Genomic DNA, 25,455 nt, shown 5'->3' on the forward strand with positions numbered 1-25,455 from the left:
GGTGCGTTTTCCGGGGTGGGGGTCTGTCGGCTCTATGTCAGAGAAGCAGGTCTCGCTCAGCCTGAGGGCAACCAGGAGATCCGAACACTCCGCGCGGGGCCACACAGGCTTTGGCTGGGGCGAAGCCTGGTTGCGGTTTGGATGCCCAGGAGGCGGGTTCGTATCTGCAGGAGGCGGAGCTCCCTGGACCAGTCCCGGCATTAGGGTCCGCAGGAGGCGGGTCAAGGAGGCAGGAGACCTGCTGGGGAGGCGGTCTGGGCCTTTAGGAGGCGGAGCCAGCCTGGCAGGGGGCGGGGCCTAGGTTGTCCCGGGCTGGCTCGCGCCGGCGGGGGAGGTGGGCGGAGCCGGGCGCGGAGGTGGGCGGAGCCGGGCGCGGAGGTGGGCGGGGCTGGGCGGGGGCCCGGCCTCGCGTCACCATGGCATCGGGAACGCAGCGGCAACGCTGTATCAGGAGGAGGCCGAGCTCAGAAGGGCGAGGGGGGCAGAGATGCTGAACCAGAAGCACCGAGGATTTAAGAGGTAGGTGCTGAAATGTGTGTGTGTTGAGGGGGAGAGCAGAGGGGACGTGCCTGGAAAATATACTTACCACTGGCTGAGCGTCCAGATCAGAAAGGGGGACACACGGAGGGGTGGGGGTGGGGGCGTCGCTGGAAAGGAGGCGGCGGAAGTTTCAGGTTCTGAGCCTTACAGGTTCTTAGGGTGCAGTTCCTGATTCAGACTTTCAGAGCTTGGAGACGTGCCCTTTCAGTCTGTATGCCATCCTCCCCAAATACCGATGCCCCTTGATTTATCCCTTAGAGGGGGATTCCTTAAGACAGACATAGTACTTCGTGAAAATGGAATCACAGCACAAAATAGTTGGTAATCATAGTATCGACTTCATAGAACGTTTGTGAGTATTTAAAACACTTGGAACTGTACATAGTGTGTAGTCAAATGTAAGCTGTCGTTATCATCATTATCATCATTTTCCTGGCCTGTTCTCTGGCACAGACCTAGTGCAAGTCGACTTGGAAGAAGTGGCTAGAAAACTTCTTCCAATACTAATTGGCGAAGTAACTCCCTAGCCTGTTTATTATTAGCTGGGATGGAATACCGTGAACTTTATTTCCAACGGTGGTTTACTATGATGGTCAAATTCAATGATGTAGGTGATAACACTTTGTAGACTTAAAGTGCTATGTAAAAATTTCTGCTTTAAAATATTAATACAGTCCTTCTAGGTTAAAAGGAATTCCTGAGGATGAATGGAAGTGCATGCTATAAGCAGAACTCCCAGTATTTATCTGTCTTGTCTTCAGAATTCTTACTGTGGTCATTGACTGATTATCTTAGGGAGGAGGGAAAATGCATTCTTGCTTGACTGATACGGAAGCATTGGTCTTTCCTTTATTACTGTTAAGTCTAAGTGGCTAGTTTTTAAAATACTCCTGGGATAGCCCTGTTGTGGTTATAATATCTTTGGCTGGATTTCCTTCTGACCAGGGTCCCATTTCTGAAACTTGTAGATGACATAAATTGATGGATTCGGGGCAGGGGCCTGACACTAGTAGATTGGTTTAGCTTTGGAATTTTTTTTCTTGTCCAGTATTTTTGTACATTGTCCCTCTTCCTATTTTAAGGTGGCCCTGATCCGGCTTTTCTAGGGACTCCGAAGATGGGGACTCAAGTGGTTAGGAGACTCTGTAACTCCCTGATGCCAGCAGAGCCCTCTGTAAGTTTCTGGTGTACTGTTGAAAGGAGTGTGATGACATTAATGGAATTTTGGTACAGTTCCACAACTGGGGGATTTCTCCATCAAGACTCAGATCCTGGAACAAAATTGTCATATATTTGCTTTCTTTTCTTGCTTCCCCTTCTTGTAGAAATTCTAGCTCCCTTGATTCGTTATAAATAAAATCAGGGAGAAGTTAAAAAATTATGGCAATTAATCAGAATGTATGCAGTTTGAAAGATTTAAATAATGTCTGTTATAGAAATAATGCATGCTAATTATAGAGCATTTGGGAAATATTACAAACCATGATTTTATTTATTTATTTATTTTTAAAGATTTTGTTGATTTGAGAGAGAGAGAAAGAGGGAGACAGCTTGAGCAGCAGGGAGGGGCCAAGGGAGAGGGAGAAGCAGGGAGCCCCATGCTTAACCCGACTGAGCCACCCAGGCATCCCTAAAACAAATATTTTAACAATTTCATATTAACAAACATAGTTTTAGGGACGCCTGGGTGGCTCAGTGGGTTAAAGCCTCTGCCTTCGGCTTGGGTCATGATCCCAGGGTCCTGGGATCGAGCCCCGAATCCGGCTCTCTGCTCAGCAGGGAGCCTGCTTCTTCCTCTCTCTCTCTCTGCCTGCTTGTAATCTCTGCCTGTCAAATAAATAAATAAAATCTTTTAAAAAACACACACAAAACTTAGTTTAAAAAAAAGCAAGAGTCAAGGGGTGTCAGGGTAGCTCAGTCTGTTAAACATCCTACTCTTTTTTTTTTTTTTTTTTAAAGATTTTATTTATTTATTTGACAGAGAGAAATCACAAGTAGATGGAGAGGCAGGCAGAGAGAGAGAGGAAAGCAGGCTCTCTGCTGAGCAGAGAGCCCGATGCGGGACTCGATCCCAGGACTCTGAGATCATGACCTGAGCCGAAGGCAGCAGCTTAACCCACTGAGCTACCCAGGCGCCCCAAACATCCTACTCTTGATTTTGGTTCAGGTCATGGTCTCAGGGTCATGAGCTCTAGCCCTACGTTAGGCTCCACACTCAGTGGGGAGTCTGCTTCTATCCCTCTCCCTCCTTATGCTCACTCTCTCTCTCAAATAAATAATAAATAAATCTTTCAAAAATGTTTTATTATGGTTACTAATGTTTGGTAAGCACATTTTTCTTGACAATTTTTCTGTTTATTGGACTTTTAGTTTCCCCTCCCCCATTGTGAGTAACAAATTGATTTCCTCATTTAAGACTTTTTTCTTAGGGTTGGTTTCCAGAAGTGGAATCCATAGGTCAAAGGACGTGAGCATTTTAAGTAATAAGTTACCTTTTAAAAGAAGAATCCTGGTGTCAAATTACATATACATCTTCCAGAAGGCAGAGGGTCATCAGCTGAGAGATAGAAGGGTTCTTGGTAGAAATCAGGCTGCCTCTTGCAATGAGACCTTAGGTCCTGCAGAAAGATTATTTCATGAGAGTGTGGTTAGTAACCAGCTAGTTAGGAGCCGTAACATATGAATGGCAATCCAGAGGTGTGAGGACTTGTGTAGTGTTTACATAGTAAAGAAATTTAAGAGACACTTCCAAAATATCCACCAGATGTCGCTAGTCTTAATCTAATTTTTACCTTTAGGATAACCAGCAGATAACTTTTGTGATGTGATTTCAAGATGTGAATTTCAAAAATTCATGTAGAATGTATTTGCATATCTGCTTAAGTACAGTTTATATTAAGCACTAGCATCTGGTGATTACTTTGGCAACATCCCACTCTAGGCTCTTACCATTCTGTCTCTTTTTCCCTTTTTCTTCCCACTCAGTCTGTCACACTCACCCTGTACACTCTGTCCCCACATACTAATATTGGATTCTCAGTTTTACTAGTCTTCCTTTTACTATTCTGTCTTTCAGTCTTGTTTCTTGCCTCTTTGTATATTTGTATATTTATGTATAACTGTGAGTTCCTTAAGTTTTTTTGCTAAAAGAATGGGAACTGGCATATAATGACATATAATAGGAACTCAAGATATTTAGCACACATTTAATGATAAAAGACATCAATGAAGGGGATGAAAATATAGAAGGATACTAGAAATTATATTTGTCTTGGAAATACACTGAAAGAGACTAAGATTTATACTTCTAAATTAACTATATTTATATGCTAAGTGATATACTATAGAACATGTTGTGACCTTTGAATTATAAAAAGAGGAATACTCATTCGTTCAGCCAGGATTTACTGAGCATCTACTATGTGCCAGGAAACTTTTTTTTTTTTTTTCCTGGAGATAAACCAGTAACAAAACATACAAATTCCCTGCTCTCATGGGCCTTACATTCTGAGCAGGGAGACACTGACTATAAGCAAACAAACAAGTAAATACAGACAATATAAGACAGTGATGAATGCTGGGAAGAAAAATAAAAATAAAGTAGGCAAAGAGGTTTGGGAGTCCCTAGGTGAAGGGGTGCTGTCATTTTATGTATTTACTTTTATTTATTTATTGATTTTTAAGTAGGCTCTACACCCAGTGTGAAGCCCAGTGCAGGGCTTGAACTCAGGACCTGAAATCAAAAGCCAGATGCTTAACTGACTGAAACACCCAGGTTCCCTGGGTATTGTCATTTTCAATAGGGTGGTCAGGGAAGGCTGAACAGGTAAAAGTGATATTTGAGCAGAAACCTGAAAAAAGGACAGGAATGAACCATGGGTTATCTAGGATTTGAGTATTCGAGACAGATTAAGATCTGAGCTGCCTTGATTTTCAGAAAACCAAGAGTGGTCAGAGGAGTTTTGGGAGGAAGCAGAACTTGAACTAGACGTAGTAAAGATCTGAGTGGCAGAAGCGTGGGACCTTCTAGGCTGAAGGACAGTTGTGAAGGCATGGGGGTGAAAATGAGCCCTGGGAACATGTGAGACAGAGAGGGGCCTGCTAACCTGAGCATAGACAATTTGGGGGAGGGTCTTAAGAGTGGGGCACGAGGAATTTATATCTGACAGGAAAAAGGAGTGTTTGAAAACACTTGACCATTTGAGCAGGAAGATGAATGCATTGTCTAAGTAAGATTAAGGGGTGTAGGCTGGCAGAAAAGTCAAAAAACGAGCCAGGACAACATGGCGGGGTGGGGTGGGGGGCTTTGCTGATAGATGCGAGCCTTTTGTGGGCATTTATGCTGATGTCTCTGAAGATAAATGCAGCAGAAATCGTAAACTTATGTTACTGCCAAGAAACTCGCCAGTGTGTGAAAACAGAAAAAGATTAAGAAATTATTTCAGTCATTTAAAATATTTCCGTTGATAATTTTAATTATCTGTTTATTCAGACTGCCTTTCTGCTTCTTTGTAGTCATGAATGATTGCCCACAATACATGTATTAAATTGACACAGGTGTGTATTTCACACATTTCGATACAGGGAGAAGTCACAGTCAATATTTTCACTGAACGACGGTTCTGTTTAAAGCCTGTAGTCTTACTTAGGCCATCATATTATTATCTGTATTAATAGGAGTGATGAATGAGTTTGCCAGTTTCCTCCACTCGTTCATCATTCAAATGTTCAACAAAGAACATTTACTGAGTACCTTCTATGTCTCAAGCATTATATAAAAGTGTTGTGTAATGATTAAGAACTTGGACTTTAGGGCCCTGGGTGGCTTGTTTGTGGGATCAAGCCCTGCATGGGCTCCCTGCTCAGCAGGGAGCCTGCTTCTCTCTCTTCCACTCCCCCTACTTGTATTTCCTCTCTGTCAAATAAATAAATAAAATCTTAAAAAACAAAACAAAGCAAAACAAAAAACCCCTGGACTTCAGCTTCACAACTTAGCAGCGATAGGACCTGGAGCTAATTACTTATCTGCCAGATCTCTCTTTCTTCATCTGTAAAATGGGGATAATAAAAACCCCCGACATGTAAGGGCCTATTTAGCCAGAGCAGCTCCATCCTGACACTGCCCGCCCCCACTCAGGGAACTTACTTAAAAACAAGTCCTGGAAACCAGTCCCAGGTAACAAAGCCCAAACACAAGGGTGGGTCAGGCCAGGTGGAGGTATTCAATCAGTGGGGGCGCATACTGTCTCCCTAGCTACCAAGGAATATGGGCCCTGCCCTTTGGGTGCCTTTTGGGCACCAATTCTGACCAAGGTGATAGGCTAGTTCAAGTATCTACTATAGGGTAAATTGTAATTCAATTGGTCACTTATGTGTGACCTAGCAGGACTATGCAGCTTTCTCTGTGTTACAATCTCATTGGCCACCTGTGTGTGGCCAGGCCCAACCACATGGCCTTTGACCTTAAAAGTTAGTCTGTAAGGCAGAAAGAGGTCGCCTCTTTGCAAGAGATGGCCCTGGCCGGTCAGTTTGATTCTCGATGCTTGGCGCGAAATAAAGCTTTGCTTGACCTGCGCTTTGTATCCATTTCGCTCCTTTGACCATGGACCCAACACTTCTGTTTATGGTAATTGTGACCATCAAATGAGCTAATGTATGTAAGTGCTTAGTATAGGGCTTGGCACATAGTAGAAGTTCAATTTTCCTGTTATTATGGTTATCTATAGATATTTGGTAGCTTTTAGTTGGTGAGGGAAGTATCCGTGCCATTATTGTTAAAATAATACAGGATGGAGGAGGTCTGGTCTGATTTCAGAAATCAGGTAGCATGGCAGAGATACACAGAGTGGCTAGTTTGGACCCTTTGCCTCTCCTCATAGGCTGAGTGAATGACAAGCCAGCAGTGTTGGGAGTGGTTCCAGCTACCTGGACTGGCTCGCAGTTTCCCCATGTCCTAGCCCTACAGGGTGCAGATCATTGTCCTAGTTATTCCTGATTCTTTTAAGCTAACCTACTTACCCTCCCAGCTCTTAGGCTGATATGACAGCAGAGCAAGATGGGGCAGATGGAGGGAACAGTAAATGTTAATGCTGCTTAGAACTAACACTTCGTTCTTCACCTGAGCTACTTGGTAAGGGAGGCCATGATAAATATGGTGAGTGCATCTTCTGAGCAAAAAAAAAAAAAAACCCTAGAGATTATATGCTCCAACAGGAATTTTGTTCCAAGTGGGAGAGGCAGACTATATGTGAAAATATTATAATTTTTGGAACATTTTAATAGTTGTGTGGGGAAAATGACACAGAATATTATAAAATGGTACTATCTCAATTTAAGTGAATTAAAATTAAATGCTATTTAAATTTTAGTCCTGCCTTTGCATCAGCCACATTATAAGTGCTTACTAATCACGTGTGGCTAGTGGCCAGTGGATTAGATGGCACAGATAGAATACTTTCTCCATCATAGAAAATCCTATGGCATAGCATTACTGTAGGATATGTGGTTGATATAATTATAGACTTCTGGGGGATAGCGCAATTGTGGGCCATATGCCCTATAGCAAATTTTGTATCTGTTCGCCACCGTTCCCTCTAATTCCTCCAGCATGCTGTGAGATGCAGGGCAAACAGCATAGGGCCGAGCATCAGGGACTTGGTTCAGATCTTAGCTCTCATATTGATTTGCTGAGTGACTGTAAATAGTCTTCATTCCTTCATGTGTGTCAAATATCTTTTTTTTTTTTTTTTTTTAGCTTTAAATCCAGTGATTTAATGACTCTTTTCCTAGGAATATTGAGCTCACAGGTCTTATGTTGATAAAGGATTTGTTCTTTGAGAAACAGTGACCTTTTGCCATGTAACTATCAGCAGGACCTCCCTCTGATGTTCAGTTTTTTCTGCTCTGTCCTAAGCACGTTGGGCCAGCAACCAACCAGAATCCTCTATCCAGGGACCCACCAACTGGGTGTTTTGGTTTTGCATCACTATGCGTGTAGATATGTTGCATGCAATTTTATTTTGTTAGACGTTTCATGCTTCTGTTTTAAAAGGGCCTTGTTGCATGAACATGGTTTGGTGACTCACCTGATCATATTACACCATGAGCTGCAGTCATGGCAAGGGGAATTCTTGGCAGCTAAATTCCCCAGTTAGTTATGAAGGACCGTGCTCTTCTTCTTCTTCTTTTTTTTTTAATGGCAAAGGAGAAGCAGGCTTCTGGCTGCACAGGAAGCCCGATGCAGGGCTCAATTCCAGGACCCTGGGATCATGACCTGAGCCAAAGGTAGACAGCTCAATGACTGAGCCACCCAGGCACCCCAGGACTGTTCTCTTCTGACTCATGGGCTGATCAGGTTCAGTTTGATTTGGTGCCATGTCTTTTCCCCTGCCTTTGCCAGAATGGAAAACACAGCATTCAATCAGCAGCAGCCACTTAACACCTCTGTGGGCCTTCTGCTTCCTGCTTGCTGTGGTAGGGGGTTGGGGGTAGGGTGGGAAGTGTGTCCTTCTCAGAAGTATCCTTGTGTTTAGCAGTTTTAGAACTTCAGGCAAGATGTTGCTAGTTCTGGATGCTCCCTAGGGATTTTCTTTTTGTCTAGTGAGCTGAGGAGCTGAGGAGGTCATGAGGTTGAAAAGAACCATTTCTGACTTTTCCTGCCAAGTTGCCAGGAAGTATATGTGGAAGGAATTTGGGCCTTCTGCAAAATCGTTACATGTAGAGTCCTAGATCATCAAACTGCCTTTGTCACTGATCAGCTGTGTCCTTGGGCAAGGCCCTGACCTTCCCTTGAGCCTTACCATTCTGTCAAGCCTTCCCCTCCATCAGGAATCACGAGGTGTAATATAATACGGGTGTTCTTTCAGCTTCCAGTTTCCTATAGAAACAAGAATGTGCACCGAGAGTACAAATGACTAGTATTCCTAAAAATAAATAATCAAGGCTGTGACTTGAATAACTAGAAACAGAGGGGAATAGCTCTCTATTTCATCTGGGGAAGCTTTTTCCTAACTCTTTCAAAAGTTCCAGGATATTTTTACAGTATTTATTTTATTTTTCAAGTTTTTATTTAAATTTTAGTTAACATATAGTGTAATATTGGTTTCAGGAGAATTTAGTGATTCTTTACTTACATAAAACACCCAGCATTCATCAAAACAAATGCCCTCCTTAATACCCACCACCCATTTAGCCCATCCCCTCCAACTGTAGTGTTTATTTGAATTAAAACCAATTTAATTCATTTAAAGCTGACTAAAAATATGGGCTTTACGTTGTAGCAGGTTTTTTTGTTCATTCTATTACTTTAAAGATTTGTTTCTTTTATTTTTATATTTTTTAAAGGTTTTTTGGTTTTTGGACCAAGAGAAACACAGACAGAGAGAGAACAGAAGCTGGGGGAGTGGGAGAGGGAGAAGCAGGCTTCCCGCTGAGCAGAGAGCCAGTTGTGGGGGCTCTATCCCAGGACCATGACCTAACCCTAACCCTAACCCTAACCTGAGCTTAAATCAAGAGTCAGTAGCTCAACCAACTAAGCCACCCAGGCACCCCTTCGCAGTTATTTTTTTTTTTTTTAAGATTTTATTTATTTATTTGTCAGAGAGCGAGCGAGAGCGAGCATAGGCAGACAGAGTGGAAGGCAGAGTCAGAGGGAGAAGCAGGCTCCCTGTGGAGCAGGGGGATGTGGGACTCGATCCCAGGATGCTGGGATCATGACCTGAGCCGAAGGCAGCTGCTTAACCAACTGAGCCACCCAGGCGTCCCCGCAGTTATATTTAAGAGAAATACATTTTTTTGTGTAAAACCTTGGTGATCCTTGGTTTACCCTTGATGTTTATGTTATGTTGTGATCTCGTGGTATTTCTTTCCTATTATTTCTGTTAAATGTGTTCTAATACCATTAATAACTAAAGTTCCCTCTATCCTCCCTCCACCCCCCACCCCCCCACCCCCGCTTTAGTTCAATTTCACTGTCCAGACCTCTGTTTTCAGCTAGTCTGGGGGAAAAAAAAAATCCTGATTCAGTCCCCTTCCCACCCATTTTGTGGTGGAGCGTTTGGCCTTAAATCCGCAGAACGTGTGTGTGTGTGTGTGTGTGTGTGTGTGTAGTGTGCGCTCACGCCAGCACGCCTGCCTGCAGGTCTGGTTTGTGAACTCGTGTGTGATTGCAAGCGCAGGCACACGCCGGCACGCCCCGCCGGTGTGTCAAGGAGTGTATGTGTGTGCGCTCACGTGTGTGGATGTTCGCAGCGCGCGCGCACAGACCCGCACGCCCGCCGGGGTCCTGGTGTGTATGTGTCTGCAGTGTAGGCACACACGCCCACCCCCCGCCTGGTGTATGTGTGTTGCACGGAGAGAGAGAGAGGGAAAGAGAGAGTGTGTGCGAGTGTGTGTGTGTGTGTGTGTGCTGCGCGCACACACCAGCCCGCCCGCGCGCGCCCACCTTGCTCCCCCTTACGCACGCCTGGCCGGGGGCTGCCAGCCAGCGCCCCTCCACCCTTTGCGCGCCCAGCTGTTTCTATAGGAACCGCAACAGCGCCGGGGCCCTCCGGTGGAGGCCGGGTGCGAGCATGCCCAGTGGAAGGCGCTAGTTTGGCTCGGGTCTAGGTTTCCAGTAAGTGGCCTCCGGGACTCCGGAGAGATCCCAATGAGCTGAGCGGAGAGTCTTTGTGTGCAGAGGGAGGAGGCGGCGGCCGCTGCCTGGCCTGGAGACCCCGCCCGGGGAGCCCCCCGCAGGAACAATGCTAGCCTGCCTGACCCGGGGGAACTTACTGGACGTCCTGCAGGAGGGCTTCAATGAGGTAACTGTCTGCTCCTCCCACTCCCAGCTCCCCTCCCCCAGCGCCTCCCGCCTAATCTCTGGAAGGGGTTCTCCGCCCCCATCCTCGGGGGACCCCAGATCACTTCGTCCACAGAGCCCTAAGGGGCCAGGGTGGTACCGTGCAGACGAGATGGCTAACCGGGAGAAAGCTGAAGGGCCGCCAGCCTGCGGCTAAGCTGAGCGATGCCCTTCCTGGGGGCTTACCTGAGCCCAGGAGATAGGACCACAGACTCAGAGGTCATCTCCTTCCAGAAGAGGTGGTCTCCACCCTTCCCCGGGATTGTCCCTGAGGAAATCCCCAGGGAAGCCCCTGCATGTTTGGCGGGAAGGCCCATTCTATTTCAGGAGCCAACTGGGTGGGCCAAGTTAGGGGTGGGGTGGAACTGCATTGGTGGAAAGTTTGAGACAGGGCAGGGTGAGTAGGTGGTCCACATGTAGTGCTCTCTTCGTCTTCTGCCATTTTCCGGGCAGTAGATTTCTTCACAACCAAGGGCATGGTTGGTAGACAAGACCTAAGAGGAGCGAGGTTGCTTGAGTTCCCCGGCCCTTCCTGGGAGTCAGCATTTGCTCCTTTCTGTGTGAGAGTGCGGAACTGGACCCTAAATCTGACAGGCGGTATGGGCTTGGACTCCCTGGGGGTCTTTTTTCTTTTCACTGTTTTCTCTCAGAATTCCGTTGTGTCTTCCATTCCCTTCTCCTGTGATCCAGGAAATTCTGGTTTAGGACCCTACCCCCCTACCTTGTGATTTGCTCCATGTGCCTTCCATTGCTTCCAAGCCCCACCCCTCTGGGTGGCCTGATTCCAGCATCCAGGAAGACCTTTACAAGGATACCTAGGCTATTGGTTGTGTCTTTCATCTTTTCTTCCTTTCTCTTTTTCTTTCCACCTCTCCCTCTGTTCCGTTGTTAAATATAAGACTTTTTGAAGATCAGTTTTTTGTTAAACAATGCAGAAATGCATTCTCTTAATATGACTATTACAAGCTAGACTGCGTGCCTTTGGCCACCCCTCCAGACCTGGCCTGTGTCCCAGAGGTAACCCTTCTCATGAATGTGTGTGTAAAATTTTCTTTCCCCCTGCATTGTATGCTTTTTCCTCAATTCCTGTTTCTAATTAAGAAGCTCAGCAGCCGACCTGTCTCAGGACCTTCCCAGCCCTGGCCCCTCTGCCCAGCCTGGTTCCTGACACAGGAAAACTACAGAAATGCAGTTCCCACTTAATCGAGAGTCGGAATTTTCCTTTGGCTGAGGGGTGTCACAACCTTCACTGAAGGGCGGGGCTTGTATCCTACCCCGCACTGCAGGGCTCGTCATTTTGCGTCAGCCCTCCCTGAACACATGTAAGGGGATTGTTGCAGAAGAGCTGTAAATGAGAGATGAAACACCGTGGAGGCAAAGCCACCTCTTTGAGTGCTACCAGTATTCCTGCTTCCTCTTCTCTCAACTCGTGGCCTCCCCTGGTCTCAAGCTTCATACCGTCTGACTTATCCGCCAATTGTGGCAGAAGCTTCTTAGGTCCTTCTGTGGCCTCCCCGCCTTTTAACTCAGCTCCTGTGTGTCAGGTCCCACTGTCTTATTAAGGCGGAGGAAATCAAGCCCAGCCAACCCTAGCCTTTGCCTTCTGCTCCTTTTGCACTTCCAGACCTTTCAACCAAAGAGCCAAAAGGCTTGGCTGTCTTTTTCATGCTTTAGTGCTTCCATAAATATCCCCTGATCTCCCATTCTAGGTAAGACATAAGGGGAAAAGATAGTGGGAGAATTTTCTGTTTGTAGCAGTAACAAAGTCTCTTCATCAAAACAACGCATACAACTTTATAATGAACTCATCTAGAATAATGCAGTAATGCCCCTTGTCCCTCTCTGATGTTTGATTTTCCTGCCCATCCTGTATGCTTCCCTCCACCCCCTTCTAGGCTTATGTACAATCCATCCCTTCTATGTGTAGATTGGAAATCTCATAACCAATAGGTTCTTCTGATTTCTCTGAGAAACCGACATCATCTCATTACTACTAAAAGTAATATGTTAAATCCCAATGGCCCCTGGAGTTGAAATAATTCTTTCACATACAAAATAAATTATATTAAATAATTCTTTTCACTTAGAGTATCATATCTAGTGCTTATGAATACTGCTATGATTTGTTATTTCAGAGTTGATGGAGCCCTGATTGATTTATTCCAGCTTCTGGGGCTGCTTGATAGATCTAGTAATATTCTATCTCTTTGTTAGAGTCATGTGGTAAGGATGTAAATAGGGACTTAAAAGCTGGTGTCAGAATACACTTTGATTCCTCTGAGAAGCTCTGAGGCTAAGAATACCACACATGTGTCCAATCATCTCTGGGGAATGATCCAAGCATATCTGAAGCCATTCTTCATCTCCCAGATGCTTTATAGATCTGTGTGGTTAGGGCTGTGACCTCATTCTGTGTGGCAGAGAAAACTGCCTCAGGAAATGAAGCTATGGCTCTAATTGGTTAATTATAAGGGAACCCTGCAGCAGAGAGAAACCCTACCCTCTGAATCAAGGCTTCCCTCTACCCATTGTTGGCCCTGTTCTCAGGCCATTTGCCAGTATGCATGATGATTTTCTTCTACCGCATTCCCTGGCTAAAGCCTTGACTTGAACACACCTGACAAATCACCCACAGAATCGATGTATACCAGTGTTGTCAATGCAGTTCCTTTCATTGACATGGTTGATCTGCATTGTGAGTTACCCACAAATGTTGGCTACCACCACATTCTGTAGCCTACCCTGGCTGCCATCCCCGTCTCCTGTGCTCTGAGCCTGGCCAGGCTATCTACAGTTCACATTTTCCTCATTCTGCCTGCGCCTCAGAGCTATTTATTTGTTTTCTCTGCTACTTGATATTGATGTTGTCCTATGAACGTTGTCTTTGGTTGATGTGCCAACATAAATTTCTATAAGTGTTTTTCTGGGGCTGACGTTCTTTAAAAAAGACTTTGGTGAATGTGTTGAAAGGTTTTGATAGCCACAAGACTCTAATATGGTTTGGCCAATAAACATTCATTCATTCAGTTATTTAGTTCATTTATTGAGTGAGGGGATGGATAAAATAATTGAAACACGCCTGGTTCCTGCTTCCAAGGAATTTAAAGGGAGGGATTTGTAGGTATACTGAAAAAAAAAAAACTTGAAAACCATAAAGAGGTAGTGTTCATGGGAGATCACAGGGCTATCTTCTGCTTAATGATATCCTGAAAAGTACCAAATATTTCCCAACCTGTCTGCTCACTGAGGCCAGACTTTTTCCTGCCAGTGTGGTAAACATGCATGGGAGCTCTCATTCTACAGGCATTTACTGAATTACTCTGTTTACCAGACACCAGGCCAGGCTCTGGAAATAGAAGTCAAATAACATAGAGTCTGTTCCCTAATGAAGCTCACAGGTCAGTGAACTTAAAGTAAGTGTTCAGAGTATCGAACTTGGGGAAATTGTGACGATACAGAAATTTTGTTTGTCAGACAGAGTGAACCAGAGCTTGGCTGTGGTATAAATGGCCCGAGGGACTGAAAGTTATGGGAATGATTTATTAAAAGGTTGGTCAACAGGAAGGGAGTTGTCTGAGCCTTAATTTTTTTGAAACATCTAACCTGGAGGCCTCTCCCTACCGTTTCCCTCCAAGGAGAACAGTAGAAAGTTAGACCCCACATGGAGATTCATCTGCCTGGCAGTCCCTGAGAAAGACAGGAAGAGCCTTTGTCTGGTGACATGAGTGGGACGTAGAATGAGTGACGAAGAGGATTGGCAGGTTGGAGCAGCTGCAGCAGACATCACTCCTCAGGGCCCTGTGCCTTCCGTGAAGTAGGATTTGCAACATGGGGCCAACCAGAGGCTTTCAGACGTTTCCACAATGAATTCCTCTGTGCTTTGCTGTAGAAATTAAAAGTCCTGTTAATTCTTTAATGTAACAAAGCACTATACTCCCTAACCTTTTTTTTTTTTTTTTTTTTTTTTTTTATCCTGACTGATTCCTCCTCTCCTCACCCAGGCCCATTGGCTTTGTTCCCACAGGAGTCAATGCCAGCTAAACAGATGCTCCCTGGCAGCAAGCTCTCAGGCAGCTTTATGTTCCTCATGGTGAGTGATGGGCTGGCCAGGCATGTGGAGCAGTGATGGGGCACTGTTGGCCAGGTGCCACACCCCCAGGCACTTCAGAGAAACTGGGAAGCACTGGAAATGCTTCATTGGCCATGACTGGCCTCGTGTAGGGTGCAGGAAGCAAAGTCTCCAAACGACACTTGACTAAATATATTTCCTTATGTCTTATCCCCAAACCAAATCCCACTGAAGTAGTCATGAACGTGACCTTTAATGGACAGGTATGGTAAAGGGATAGGGAACCAATCCCAAAGGCCTTAAGAGTGGGCTCCATGCTCTGTTCTAGCATAGGGGACACTCATCTGTAGTGAAGGCTCAGTTGTTCATTCTCATGCATTTATTGAGCACTTACCTAATAAGGTACTCCTGAAGGAACAGAGTGTTTGTGGAATGTGTAACTAGTAGGAATTTAATTAATTTATTTATTTTTAACGATTTTATTTATTTATTTGACAGAGAGAGATCACAAGTAGGCAGAGAGGCAGGCATAGAGGGGGGCAGGGAAACAGGCTCCCGGAGCCTGAGGCAGGACTCGATCCCAGGACCCTGAGATCATGACCTGAAGGCAGATGCTTAACCCACTGAGCTATCCAGGCGCCCCTCTAATGGTAATTTTAAAATAAGGCTAGAAGATGAAATCTTTCAGAAAGTCTTCAGCTTTTCACTTTGTGGTATATCGTCCTTTGACCACTGGGCTCAACACTAGTTTGAAGAACACTGCTCCTACAGGAATAAGAAATGTAATGTTTTTACCTTTGTCATCCCCCCACGAGGGGATTTTTACCTAATTAGCCACCAGGTTCAATGAATAAGTCGCCTTTCCTGGCTCAGCAAAGGCCTGAAAGAGTTAATAGAAAGGCTAGACCATATTACATTCTCTTACTGGCAGAATTCAGGCCAGTAATAACAAGCTTTCCAAACCTCCTGCTTTCCCCTCAGGTTCTCAGCAGCGTCTCCCCACCCCCTCATCTTCTGCTGCTGGAGGGTCTCAGGCCCACACAGGAATTTGGTTTCACTGGGAAGCTGATTTCCTTCCAGAGCCAGTCAGGTCTCCTCCTGAACTCCAGCACACACACACACCCCGAGCCCCCACTGCTTTTCTTGTTTGTCTTTCCTGCCGGCCAGCAGGGAACCGCAGGGCTCAGTTTGGGATGCTTTCTGCCCTAGGAACAGGAGATCACAGACTTGCCTGATGAAGCCCAGTAAATGCCCTTTGTGACTCTGACTCTAAGGGAGCAAGTCCCTGGCAGGAAGTCTCTTTGACCTTGAGGCTTAGAGGAGATAGGGAGGAGAGGCCGGGTTTGCAAACTTGTTTGGAAGGAAGGGCAGGTTCCAAAGAGAAACAGAAAGAAAGTTACCTTTGGCACAAGAGAGGTTTCAGGGTCAAGCTTCCTGCTGCAGTGAAGACAGTGGATGGAATTGTCAATGCTTGGAAGAGTTTTAACTTCTTTTGTAGGGTTATTGGGAGTGGCTTGGAAGAGGCTGATGGAGATTGCGGAGTTGATGAGGGCTCCCCACCCAGCTACTCCTTGGTGTTACCACCATTTGCACAGCTCTACAGCCATGCGCTCTCTTCAAGCCAAAACCCTGCTTAGCCAGCTTTCCCTGTGGCCGTATCCACTTTTCTTCCCTTCCCCGCCTCCCATGCCTGACTCAAAGGATGGTCACAAAAGCCCCGTCTCTCTAGACTGCTGGATGACACAGGGATCTCTCTAGCTTCCCCAGAACAAGTTAGAGATGTTAATTCTGGATCAAGATCAGTTCTGTGCTGTCACTGATGCTGTGTGTTTGATTGTCTTGCTAGTTCGGTGGCAAGTGCAGGGCCAGGAACCCAGCCTGAGCAAGCAGAAGTAGAAAGTGGAATGTACTGACTCGTGGAATCCAAGGAAAGGCTGAAAAATTAAACCATATGAAAGGCAAGAATGGAGCAGAGTCTCCGTGAGAATCGGGAGCTGCACGCTTGTAGCCTCCCTCCCTCTGCTCTTTGCCACTCATCACTGGTACTTTCTGGGGTGGCTATATTCCCTCTCACTCCGTGTGGCTTTTCTCTCACAGGTGGGCAACATGGCCTATGGCATCATCTAGGTTTTATATCTTAAAACTTTGTCAAACAAAGATGGGTGGGAAGAAACAGATGGATTCTCTTCCTGAAGGCCAGATCCAAAATTCCAGAGACTGGCTGGACTTGAACAATCAACTCCATCGGGCCAGTGATCTGGTTGATGCTATGATATCATAGCAGCCGAGTGCTAGGGCCCACACTGTGTGTGCAGACGCTACCCCAAGAACTCTCAGCTGTACCTAACCCCGTGGCCCTGACTTGAACCTGTTGTCCTGCTGTGATTCTCCAGCTGTTGTTGGAAACGGAACAAGAGCGCTAGGGGCGTATTCAAGAAGTATATCCTAATCCAGATATTTTCATTTTGCCAAACCTATTGCTTCTTGTCTTCACTGAATAATTGACTGCTAGAAGTAAACAGTTCGATGGGGTTTTTTCCCCACCTGCTGCAAGGAGCCCTTAAGAAGTTATTTCATGTCGCTGGGGTCAGGGTTTGGGGATAGGGAAAAAGAAGGTGGGTGAGCTAGGCTCTAAATCCCACGCTGGCCTTGACCAGGAAAGCTTGTCTCCAATTTATAGATCTGCCTTTCACAAGAGTTACATTTGAGAAAGACACTGGGGCCAAAAAAAGAAGGAGGAGGAGAAGAAGAAGAAGAAGAAAACTACTACAGCCCCCAGAGAGTAAGGGAGGAGGAGGAGGAAGAGAGAGAAAAATAAAACTACTAGTCCAACCTCGAGAGAGTAACAGCCTCTTGCAAAAGCATATGGTCTTTCATCTGCTGCTGAAGTAGCTCTAGTAAATTTTAAAACCAAGCAGCAGAGCTACTGAGGGCCTCGGCTTGCACTACAGGCCTCTTTAAAGATAAACATCTTCGTGGGGGAAGTGGTGGTGTGGCTGGTCCCCTTGAATGTCTGCTTTGTACTTTAAATCCATTTCTTCTGAGCCAGTAGTAGGCATTTACAGCAGCAACAGGGTCTGGCCATTCCCTTGGGTGTGAGGTACAGGTGCCTTCAGGTCAAAGAGGGGGTCTGGTTTAGTGCTGGGCTCCCAAGATCAGACTTCTTGGGTGGGTGGGGTCCTAAAGCCAGGGCACCCCAACCTGCAAATGAGAGTAGCCCCATTCCGTCTGGAGTCTCTGGTCCCTAGTGAGATGCCATTCAGGAGTCTCTGTCTCCTGCAGACAGCAGCAACATGACAAAGGCCCTTCTTCAATCAAAAATATTTTGTCAGTGATTTCATCCATGATATCAATGATTGTGTGTTTATCGTTTTTTTTTTTTTAAGATTTTATTTATTTATTTGACAGACAGAGATCACAGGTAGGCAGAGAGGCAGGCAGAGAGAGGGGGGGGGAAGCAGGCTCCCTGCTGAGCAGAGAGCTCGATCCCAGAACCCTGAGATCATGACCTGAGCGGAAGGCAGAGGCTTTAACCCACTGAGCCACCCAGGCGCTCCTGTTTATCGGTTTTTTAAATGACATGAATCTGGGAAGAATAGGAACTGTCCTCAGCATTTTATTTTATTTTGTTTTGTTTTATTTTACTTTATTTTAAAGATTTTATTTATTTGACAGAGAGACATAATGAGAGAGGGAACACAAGCAGGGGGAGTGCAGGGCTCCTGCTGAGCAGGGAGCCTGGTGCATGGCTCAGTCCCAGGACCTTGAGATCATGACCTGAGCCAAAGGCAGACATTTAATGACTGAGCCATCCAGGCACCCCTGTCCTCACCAATTGAAAACTTACAGCTCTCCCAGACTGACTGCAGGATCCGTAAAGAAGGTGGTCTAGCCTCCCATCCTCTCTGTGGTGACTGTCCCCCCTGTGCCACTAAAACAAGGCCACATTCTGGAACTTATGCCACAGAGTCATCCAGCCCTTGACATCCTGAACTCTGAGACTCTGCTCTCTGCTCAAAACCCCCATGTCCTCACTCCTCCATTCCATCAAACTTACTTCAGCCTCTTCAGGCTCTCCCCTCCTGTGTCTTCTCTGTGCTCTCAGTTTATCAGCGCTCCCACCGCCTTCCCCGCCTCCTGCGCCCTGGGATCCCTGGCCCCCTCAGACCGCTGCCGGTCCTGCATGAGCTCATCCCTGCTTCCCTGCCCCGCAGTTCCAGAGGAGACCTGCAACCTCGCTCGTGGATTCAGTGAAAAAAATATGGTTTACAGCCCTGGCTGAGTCCTTGGTGTCGCCAGGGCCTATTTATTAGCATTACCTGTGCTTCCCACTTCCCGCAGTGTCCTTTCCCAAAGCCTCCATCATTCTGTCTGTCCCTCTCTTTGTCAACGGGCAAGCCGGACGACTTCAGTAGTGAAGAGGGGCGATTGGAGTGGGCTCCTTGCCACTGCCCTGGTTAGCAACTAGATCCCAGGACCTGACCTTTACTGTTTTCTTATACTCACTGATCTTTGTGATCTGTGATCACAAAGCTTGTGATCAGCCCCACCCCCACCCCCCGGAGCTCTTCTTTCCAGTGTATCTCTTAACTCAGACAAGACCCGGTGGGTATAAACCGAAACTCTACCCCTGGAGCAATAACCGCCCAGACTGCCCAGACCAGTTTGAGTTTAACCCCTGACTCCTGCCTGCACAGATGGACCATGGAGTGACCCATGGAACCACTGACAGTCACCTTCACCTCATAGCGCTAAAATCTCTGCCCAGGGAAGAGCACAACACACGTCAAGGCACATCACCTTAAGGTGCATGTGTGAACTTATGCCCCACCCCCCCCACACAAACTTAAGCCCCACCCCCACATACCATGGCAGGGCTCCTCTTTCTTTTCTTTTTTTTTTTTTTAAGATTTTTATTTATTTGACAGGGAGAGAGGGAACACAAGCAGGGGGAGTGGGAGAGGGAGAAGTAGGTTTCCCATTGCGCAGGGAGCCTGATGCAGGGCTCCACCTGAGGACCCGGGATCATGACCTGAGTGCAAGGCAGACCCTTAACGACTGAGCCACCCAGGCGCCCTGGGCTCCTCTTTCTGAATACTCATCCTAACCCTAAGTAAAAAGAACACATCCTCCCTCCCTTGCTCAGGGAGTTGCAGCTTTGGAAATTGCTCTCTGGGATCTCCTTGTCTGCTACAAATAAAGTTTTCTTTGTATGACAGTTCCACCTGGTGTAGTTCCTGTATGTGACTCACCGAGGAGCAGCTGACCTTAGTTCAACTTGCACCTTTTCCCCACCTCCAAACTTCTCCACAAAAGGACCTTCAGTGGCGCCTGGTTGGGCTCCCTGCTCAGCAGGAAGCCTGCTTTTCCCTCTCCCGCTCTGCCTGCTTGTGCTCCCTCTCTTGCCATCTCTCCGTCAAATAAATAAATCAAATCTTTAAAAAAAAAAAAAAAGTGCCTTCTGCCTCCTCATGAGCAGAGGAGGAAGTGGCCCTCGTCTTCTCCTCTGAAACTTGCCACATCATTCACACCCTCCCCTTGTGTCTGTTTCTCTCACCTACCCCTCATGGCCTCCAGATGTCCTCTCTTCCTAGAAAACCCTGGCTCCCTGTTTCACCTCCCCTCCAGCTAATATCCATTCTCCTCTCACTGCCTCTGTTTACCTGCTTCCTGGTGTCTTCTGGGTTAGCTGCCCTCTGACTTTTAATCCATCACTCTACAGTATCTGTTCTCAAAAAGGTCACCAAAACATGTTAATTATTAAATGAAATGGGCTTCCCAGTGCTTAGCCTGACTTTTTGACAGTGTTTGACTTTACCGACCACTCGTCTTAAAATTCTGTCATCCTCGGATTCCCAAACTTTCTCCTGATTCTTTTTCTATCCATCCGATCGCCTATTCTAATTATTTTTAAATTATTTATTTATCTACTTTTTAAGGAATCTCTGTGCTCACATCCCTGAGATCAAGAGTTGCATGCTCTCCTGACTGAGCTGGCCAGGTGCCCCAATAATTTTAGTTTTTGCTGATCTCATTATATTTAGACTAAGATGGAGTGGTTTCAAATCCCTTTTTTTTTTTTTTTTTTTTTACCATTTATCAATACTGTCGTCTTCAGCAAGTTTTTCCATAAGAAATGCGGCTAATAATACAGATTTAATGATTGGGCATGAGAATCAAAGGAGATAATGCATAAAAACCGCCTCATTCAATGGCTGACAAGAATTGGCAGTCAAGGGGCTCCTGGGTGGCTCAGTGGGTTAAGCCGCTGCCTTCAGCTCAGGTCATGATCTCAGGGTCCTGGGATGGAGCCTGCATCAGGGTCTCTGCTCAGTGGGAGGCTGCTTCCCCCACTCTCTCTCTCTGCCTGCATCTCTGCCTACTTGTGATTTCTCTTCAAATAAGTAAATACAGTCTTTAAAAAAGAATTGGCAGGACATTTTCATTTTCTTCTTTTCCTTCAGTGACCTCTCTCCCAACTTCCTTTTCTGCCAAATTACTTTTTTAGTTCACCTTACTTTTTGGGGTGTTGTAAGATCCCAGGATTTGGGGCTCAACACTGAATTCAAATCCCTTTCCTACCTCTTACCAGCCCTGTAACCCTGGGCATGTTTTTGCTCTTAAAACTTAGTTTCCACGTCTATAAAATGGGAATAGTAGATCCTCACAAGATTAGTGTGTGTGTGTGTGTGTGTGTGTGTGTGTGCGCACACGCATTAGGGGGGTTTAAATAATATTAAAAATATATTGCATATATATAAATTAAAATATGCATTATATATTTTTATATACCTATGAAAGGATATGGTGAAGTGCTTAGCACTGTCCTGGCAGGTAGTAAGCACTCAGTAGATGGTAGTTACTGTCTTATTTGCACCCCGCCTACGCCGGTTACCCACAGATACCCTCAAACAGGCCTCTCCCACCCAGCCCCCATCTCTTGTGCTCTAGCCCCTGTATTTTGCCAAATGGCTGTAGAACATCTTCACTCTGGTGTAAAGAGTCTGGTAGCTCAGACTCTTGTTCAAAACTGAACTGTGTGCTCTTCACATATTCTCCATCTCAGTGAAAGCAAGTCTTTCCCTCAGATACAGCTTTTTGTTTCTTCTCTTTTTGTCACTGCTTTCATCCCATCAGCCACCTGCCTTGTTTCTGGAATTTGTCCTTCCCTAATTATACCGCTTCAGTTCAGGTCCTTATAATCTCTCACATGAATTATTGCCTGGTCTCCTCATTGGTTCTCTGAATCTGAATGCTCCTCGTTCTATCCCGTGTTCTACTGTGTGTCCAGAGTGACCTTTCTAGGATGCAGGTCTCACTGTTGTACCCTCCTGTTTCAAAACGCCACACATTGCCATTGAAGGCCTTTGAGCTTTAAGTCTAAGTGCGGATAGGTCTTGTGCTGACCTATTTCTCCACCATCATCACCAGCCACTGAAGGCTCTGCCCACACGCGAATTTGTAGCTGCTGTTCCTCCTGGATACCATACGCCTTCACTGCTCTTTCTTTCTTTCTTTCCTTTTCTTTTTTACCACCTTCCCCTAGGATGTCCTTCTCCCCTTCTCTAACTAGCAGATATCCTTAGGGAACCAGAGGAATGTCTCCTTTCCTCTAGACTCTTCCCTGACTGGCACATCCTTCCATCCTGTTGCTCCTTCTGTGCACAGATAGCATTTGTTAATATTTCTCTATTGTCATCATAATTACTTTGTATCATAGTTAATTATATACCTCCCAGCACAGGGATTGGCACGATTCCTAGCAATGTTGGTTGATTTGAATAAATGAGTGGATAAATGATACGATCTAGAAGGATCCTGTGAGATGGGATTTAACAAGAGAAATTTGTTATAGGTAAATATGAAACAAGAAGACCAGTTTTACAAGAATGAAGATGGAAGAGATTGGTTTAACCGCAGAATGTGTTAAAAATTATGTAGGCGTTTTGGTTGACAGTACTGTGTGAGTCAACAATGTAAGGTGGTAAGAAAAAAAGAAAGAAAAAGAAAAGGTGAAGGAAAGAGAGAAAGAGGGAGAGGGAGGAGGAAAGAATGTGAACAATTTTTAATGAAGAAACTGAGAGTCTAGTTTTATCCTCAGAGTATTGTGTTTCGTCCTAGGTAGCATGATTTTAGAGGAACTTTGGCTGGAAAGCAACAACTCTTGAAACTATTTTGTTTCTTTTTTTTTTTTTTTTTAAAGATTTTATTTATTTATTTGACAGAGAGAGATCACAAGTAGATGGAGAGGCAGGCAGAGAGAGAGAGAGAGGAAAGCAGGCTCCCTGCTGAGCAGAGAGCCCGATGCGGGACTCGATCCCAGGACCCTGAGATCATGACCTGAGCCGAAGGCAGCGGCTTAACCCACTGAGCCACCCAGGCGCCCGAAACTATTTTGTTTCTAAGACGTCTTGAAAAAATTATCAAAACAGACAAATTGCTGGCTAACACAATGCTGAGGAAAAAGGGAGAAAGCACAAATATACAAAATAAGAAGTGACAATGGAGAAGTAAACATTGAAACAAAAAATTGTAAGAGTCTTTATAGGTCTGTGCAAATACTTTTTAAAACTTGAAATGGATAATTTCCTAGGGAAATGCTGAAAGAGATGGAAAATTTAAACAGATCAATTTCTTTGGAAGAAAGAGAATCCTATTAAGAAGCTATCTCAAAAAATTCTAGTTCCCCAATATTTCACAGAGGATTTCCACCAAGCTGCTGCATATTACTAGATAGTTCCAGTGCTCTGTGTATTATTTCAGAGCATTGAAAAGGAAGAGAAACTTCCTACTTCTTTTTAAAAAGCAAATATAGGGTGGCTGGGTGGCTCAGTCACTAAGCATTTGCCTTCGACTCAGGTCATGATCCCAGCATCCTGCGATTGAGCCCCATATCAGGCTCCTTGCTCAGGGGGGTGCCTGCTCTCCCTCTCCAGCTCATGCCCTCTCTCGCTCGCTCTCTCTATGATAAATAAAATCTTTTTTTTTAAAAAAGCAAATACAATATTGATGCCTAAACATGATAGAGTGCAAAAAGGGGAACCATAGACTAATATTTATGAGTACCCATAAAGAGGTACCATACATAGAGTATTCACATAACATCAATAAATAGAATCCAACACCAATTTTTTTTTTAACTTAAAGATTTTCTTTTTATTTGACAGAGAGATCACAAGTAGGCAGAAAGGTAGGCAGAGAGAGAGGGGAAAGCAGGATCCCCACTGAACAGAGAGCCCACTGCGGGGCTCAATTCCCAGGACCCTGGGATCTAACCTGACCTCTGACCTGAGCCAAAGGCAGAGGCTTAACCCACTGAGCCACCCAGGCGCCCCTACAACACCACTTTAAACATATAATTCACTACCATCAGGTGAGTTTCATTCCAAGAATGCAAGGTTGTTTCATTATTAAGAAATCCACTAGTATCATATGCCATATTAATAGGTATTAAGAAAAGTAATGATAGGATTATCTCAATAAAGGCTGACAGACATTTTATTGAAATTCAACATCCATTCCTCATAAAACATTCAAGAAAATAAGACGATGGATATACTTAACATGATAAAATATATATACCTTAGTCTTAAAACCAGTAACTTTCTAAATTGGGAAACACTGTCAAGGTTTCTCTAAGTCTAGAAACAAGGGCAGGATGCCCACTCTCTATCTACTTTGTGTCAGAGGTATTAGGCAGCATAATTAGACTAGAGAAGTCATTTAGAGGCACAAGGCTTAGTAATGAAATAAAACTATTTTTGCAGATATAATAATAATCCTGGAAATTGAAGAGAATTAGTGATAAAACTCAAACAATAAAAGATAAGGTAACAGGATATAAAATTAACATGCTGAAATTAATAGCTTTATATACCCAAAAAGTAGCAAATTAGAGACCATAATGATACAGAGGAAAACTCATTTGCAATTGCAACAAGTAAGATTGAATACTTAGAAATGAACCTAAAGAGAAATGTATAAAACCTACAGGAGGAAAACTTTAAAACACTCCTGGAGGACACATTTGAACAAAGGGAACAACATCCCCTATTCTTGAGTTGGATGATTTAACACCGTAAAGGTGACAGGTTTCCTTAAATTAATTTATAAATGTAATATAATCCCAATAAAGATGCCAACAGACCTTTTTAGGAGGTCAGGTAAGAATAACAAAATACATTTGAAGAGATAAATATGCAAGAATAGTCCAGAGAACACTAAAAAAGGAAATTTTCATTGGCCAGGGACTAGCTTTCCTGGGCATTAAAATGCACTGTAAAGCCTCTATAATTAAAATGTAATGCATGAATAAACAATATATGAGTAATGTAGGGGGCAAAGCCCATAAATAGACTCAAGGACTTATGGAAATTTAGTATATGATAAAGGTAACATCTCAGACCACCAGGGTAAAGAGGGAGGTTTTAAGAAATGGTGCTGGAACAACTAGGTAGCCCTTTGGAAAAAGAGGATTTGGATTTATTTCTTATATCATACACAAGAATAGACTCGAAATGGGTCAGGAATCTAAATGTAAAAAATGAAACCATCTGAGAAAAAAACCTGGTGATTCTTCTTTCATCTCAGTGAAGGGAAAGAGGCTTTCTAACCATGACTCAGAATTCAGAGGCAATATAGTAAACCATGAATAAATGTGATTATATAAACGTAGAAACTCTTCCATGGCCAAAAAGACAATGTAAAAGTCAAAGGCAACTAAGAAATATCTGCAACACATGTCAAAGACAAAAGGGTAACAGTCTTGGGATATAAAGAATTCTTAAAAAAGGAAGAAAAAGGGACCAAAAACTCTGATAGGAAAATGAGAAAAATGACAATTCATTTAAATATGAAAATAGTGATTAAAGGTAGATGATGTAAAATGGATTATTAAACCTACAAAAAAGAGTTTTTTTTGTTTTTTTTTTTAAGATTTTATGTATTCCTTTGAAAGGGAGAGCATGGAGGGGTGCGGCAGAGGGAGAGGGAGAAGCAGGCTCCCCGC

At 44.7% G+C, this 25,455-nt stretch overlaps 1 protein-coding gene and 2 long non-coding RNA genes across 16 annotated transcripts in view; 1 reads left to right on the forward strand and 2 right to left on the reverse strand.

The window, feature by feature from the left end:
- Positions 1-401: 401 nt before the first annotated feature.
- The window catches only part of DIXDC1 (DIX domain containing 1), a gene marked incomplete at its 3' end in the record, with an annotated part of 72,125 nt that continues 47,071 nt past the window's right edge, over positions 402-25,455 (forward strand). For 3 of the 13 annotated variants that reach the window (XM_082684327.1, XM_082684335.1, XM_082684334.1), the window contains exons 1-3: positions 414-519; positions 1,623-1,714; positions 14,403-14,468. In XM_082684327.1, coding sequence (XP_082540453.1) covers positions 1,658-1,714; positions 14,403-14,468 — 123 coding nt within the window. In that variant the 5' untranslated portion in view covers positions 414-519; positions 1,623-1,657. Of the gene's footprint in view, positions 520-1,622; positions 1,715-6,667; positions 6,695-9,791; positions 10,341-14,402; positions 14,469-22,307; positions 22,424-25,455 lie in introns of those variants that run through there. The other 10 variants (XM_082684337.1, XM_082684340.1, XM_082684332.1 and 7 more) reach the window with 9 other exon arrangements.
- Positions 2,828-11,089, reverse strand: LOC309841433. Of its 2 annotated transcripts, XR_014299131.1 has the most exons (4): positions 10,565-11,089; positions 8,340-8,416; positions 7,626-7,813; positions 2,828-3,158 (listed from the first exon to the last, which is right to left on the reverse strand). It is a non-coding gene; the product is annotated as an uncharacterized lncRNA (long non-coding RNA). The 2 variants fall into 2 exon arrangements; XR_014299130.1 differs by lacking the exon at positions 7,626-7,813.
- LOC309841434 lies at positions 13,899-19,098 on the reverse strand. Its single transcript, XR_014299132.1, has 2 exons — positions 18,767-19,098; positions 13,899-14,261 (listed from the first exon to the last, which is right to left on the reverse strand). It is a non-coding gene; the product is annotated as an uncharacterized lncRNA (long non-coding RNA).

The sequence above is a fragment of the Mustela nivalis genome (genome assembly GCF_964662115.1).
Source record: "Mustela nivalis genome assembly, chromosome: 9".
NCBI classification, from domain to species: Eukaryota; Metazoa; Chordata; class Mammalia; order Carnivora; family Mustelidae; genus Mustela; species Mustela nivalis.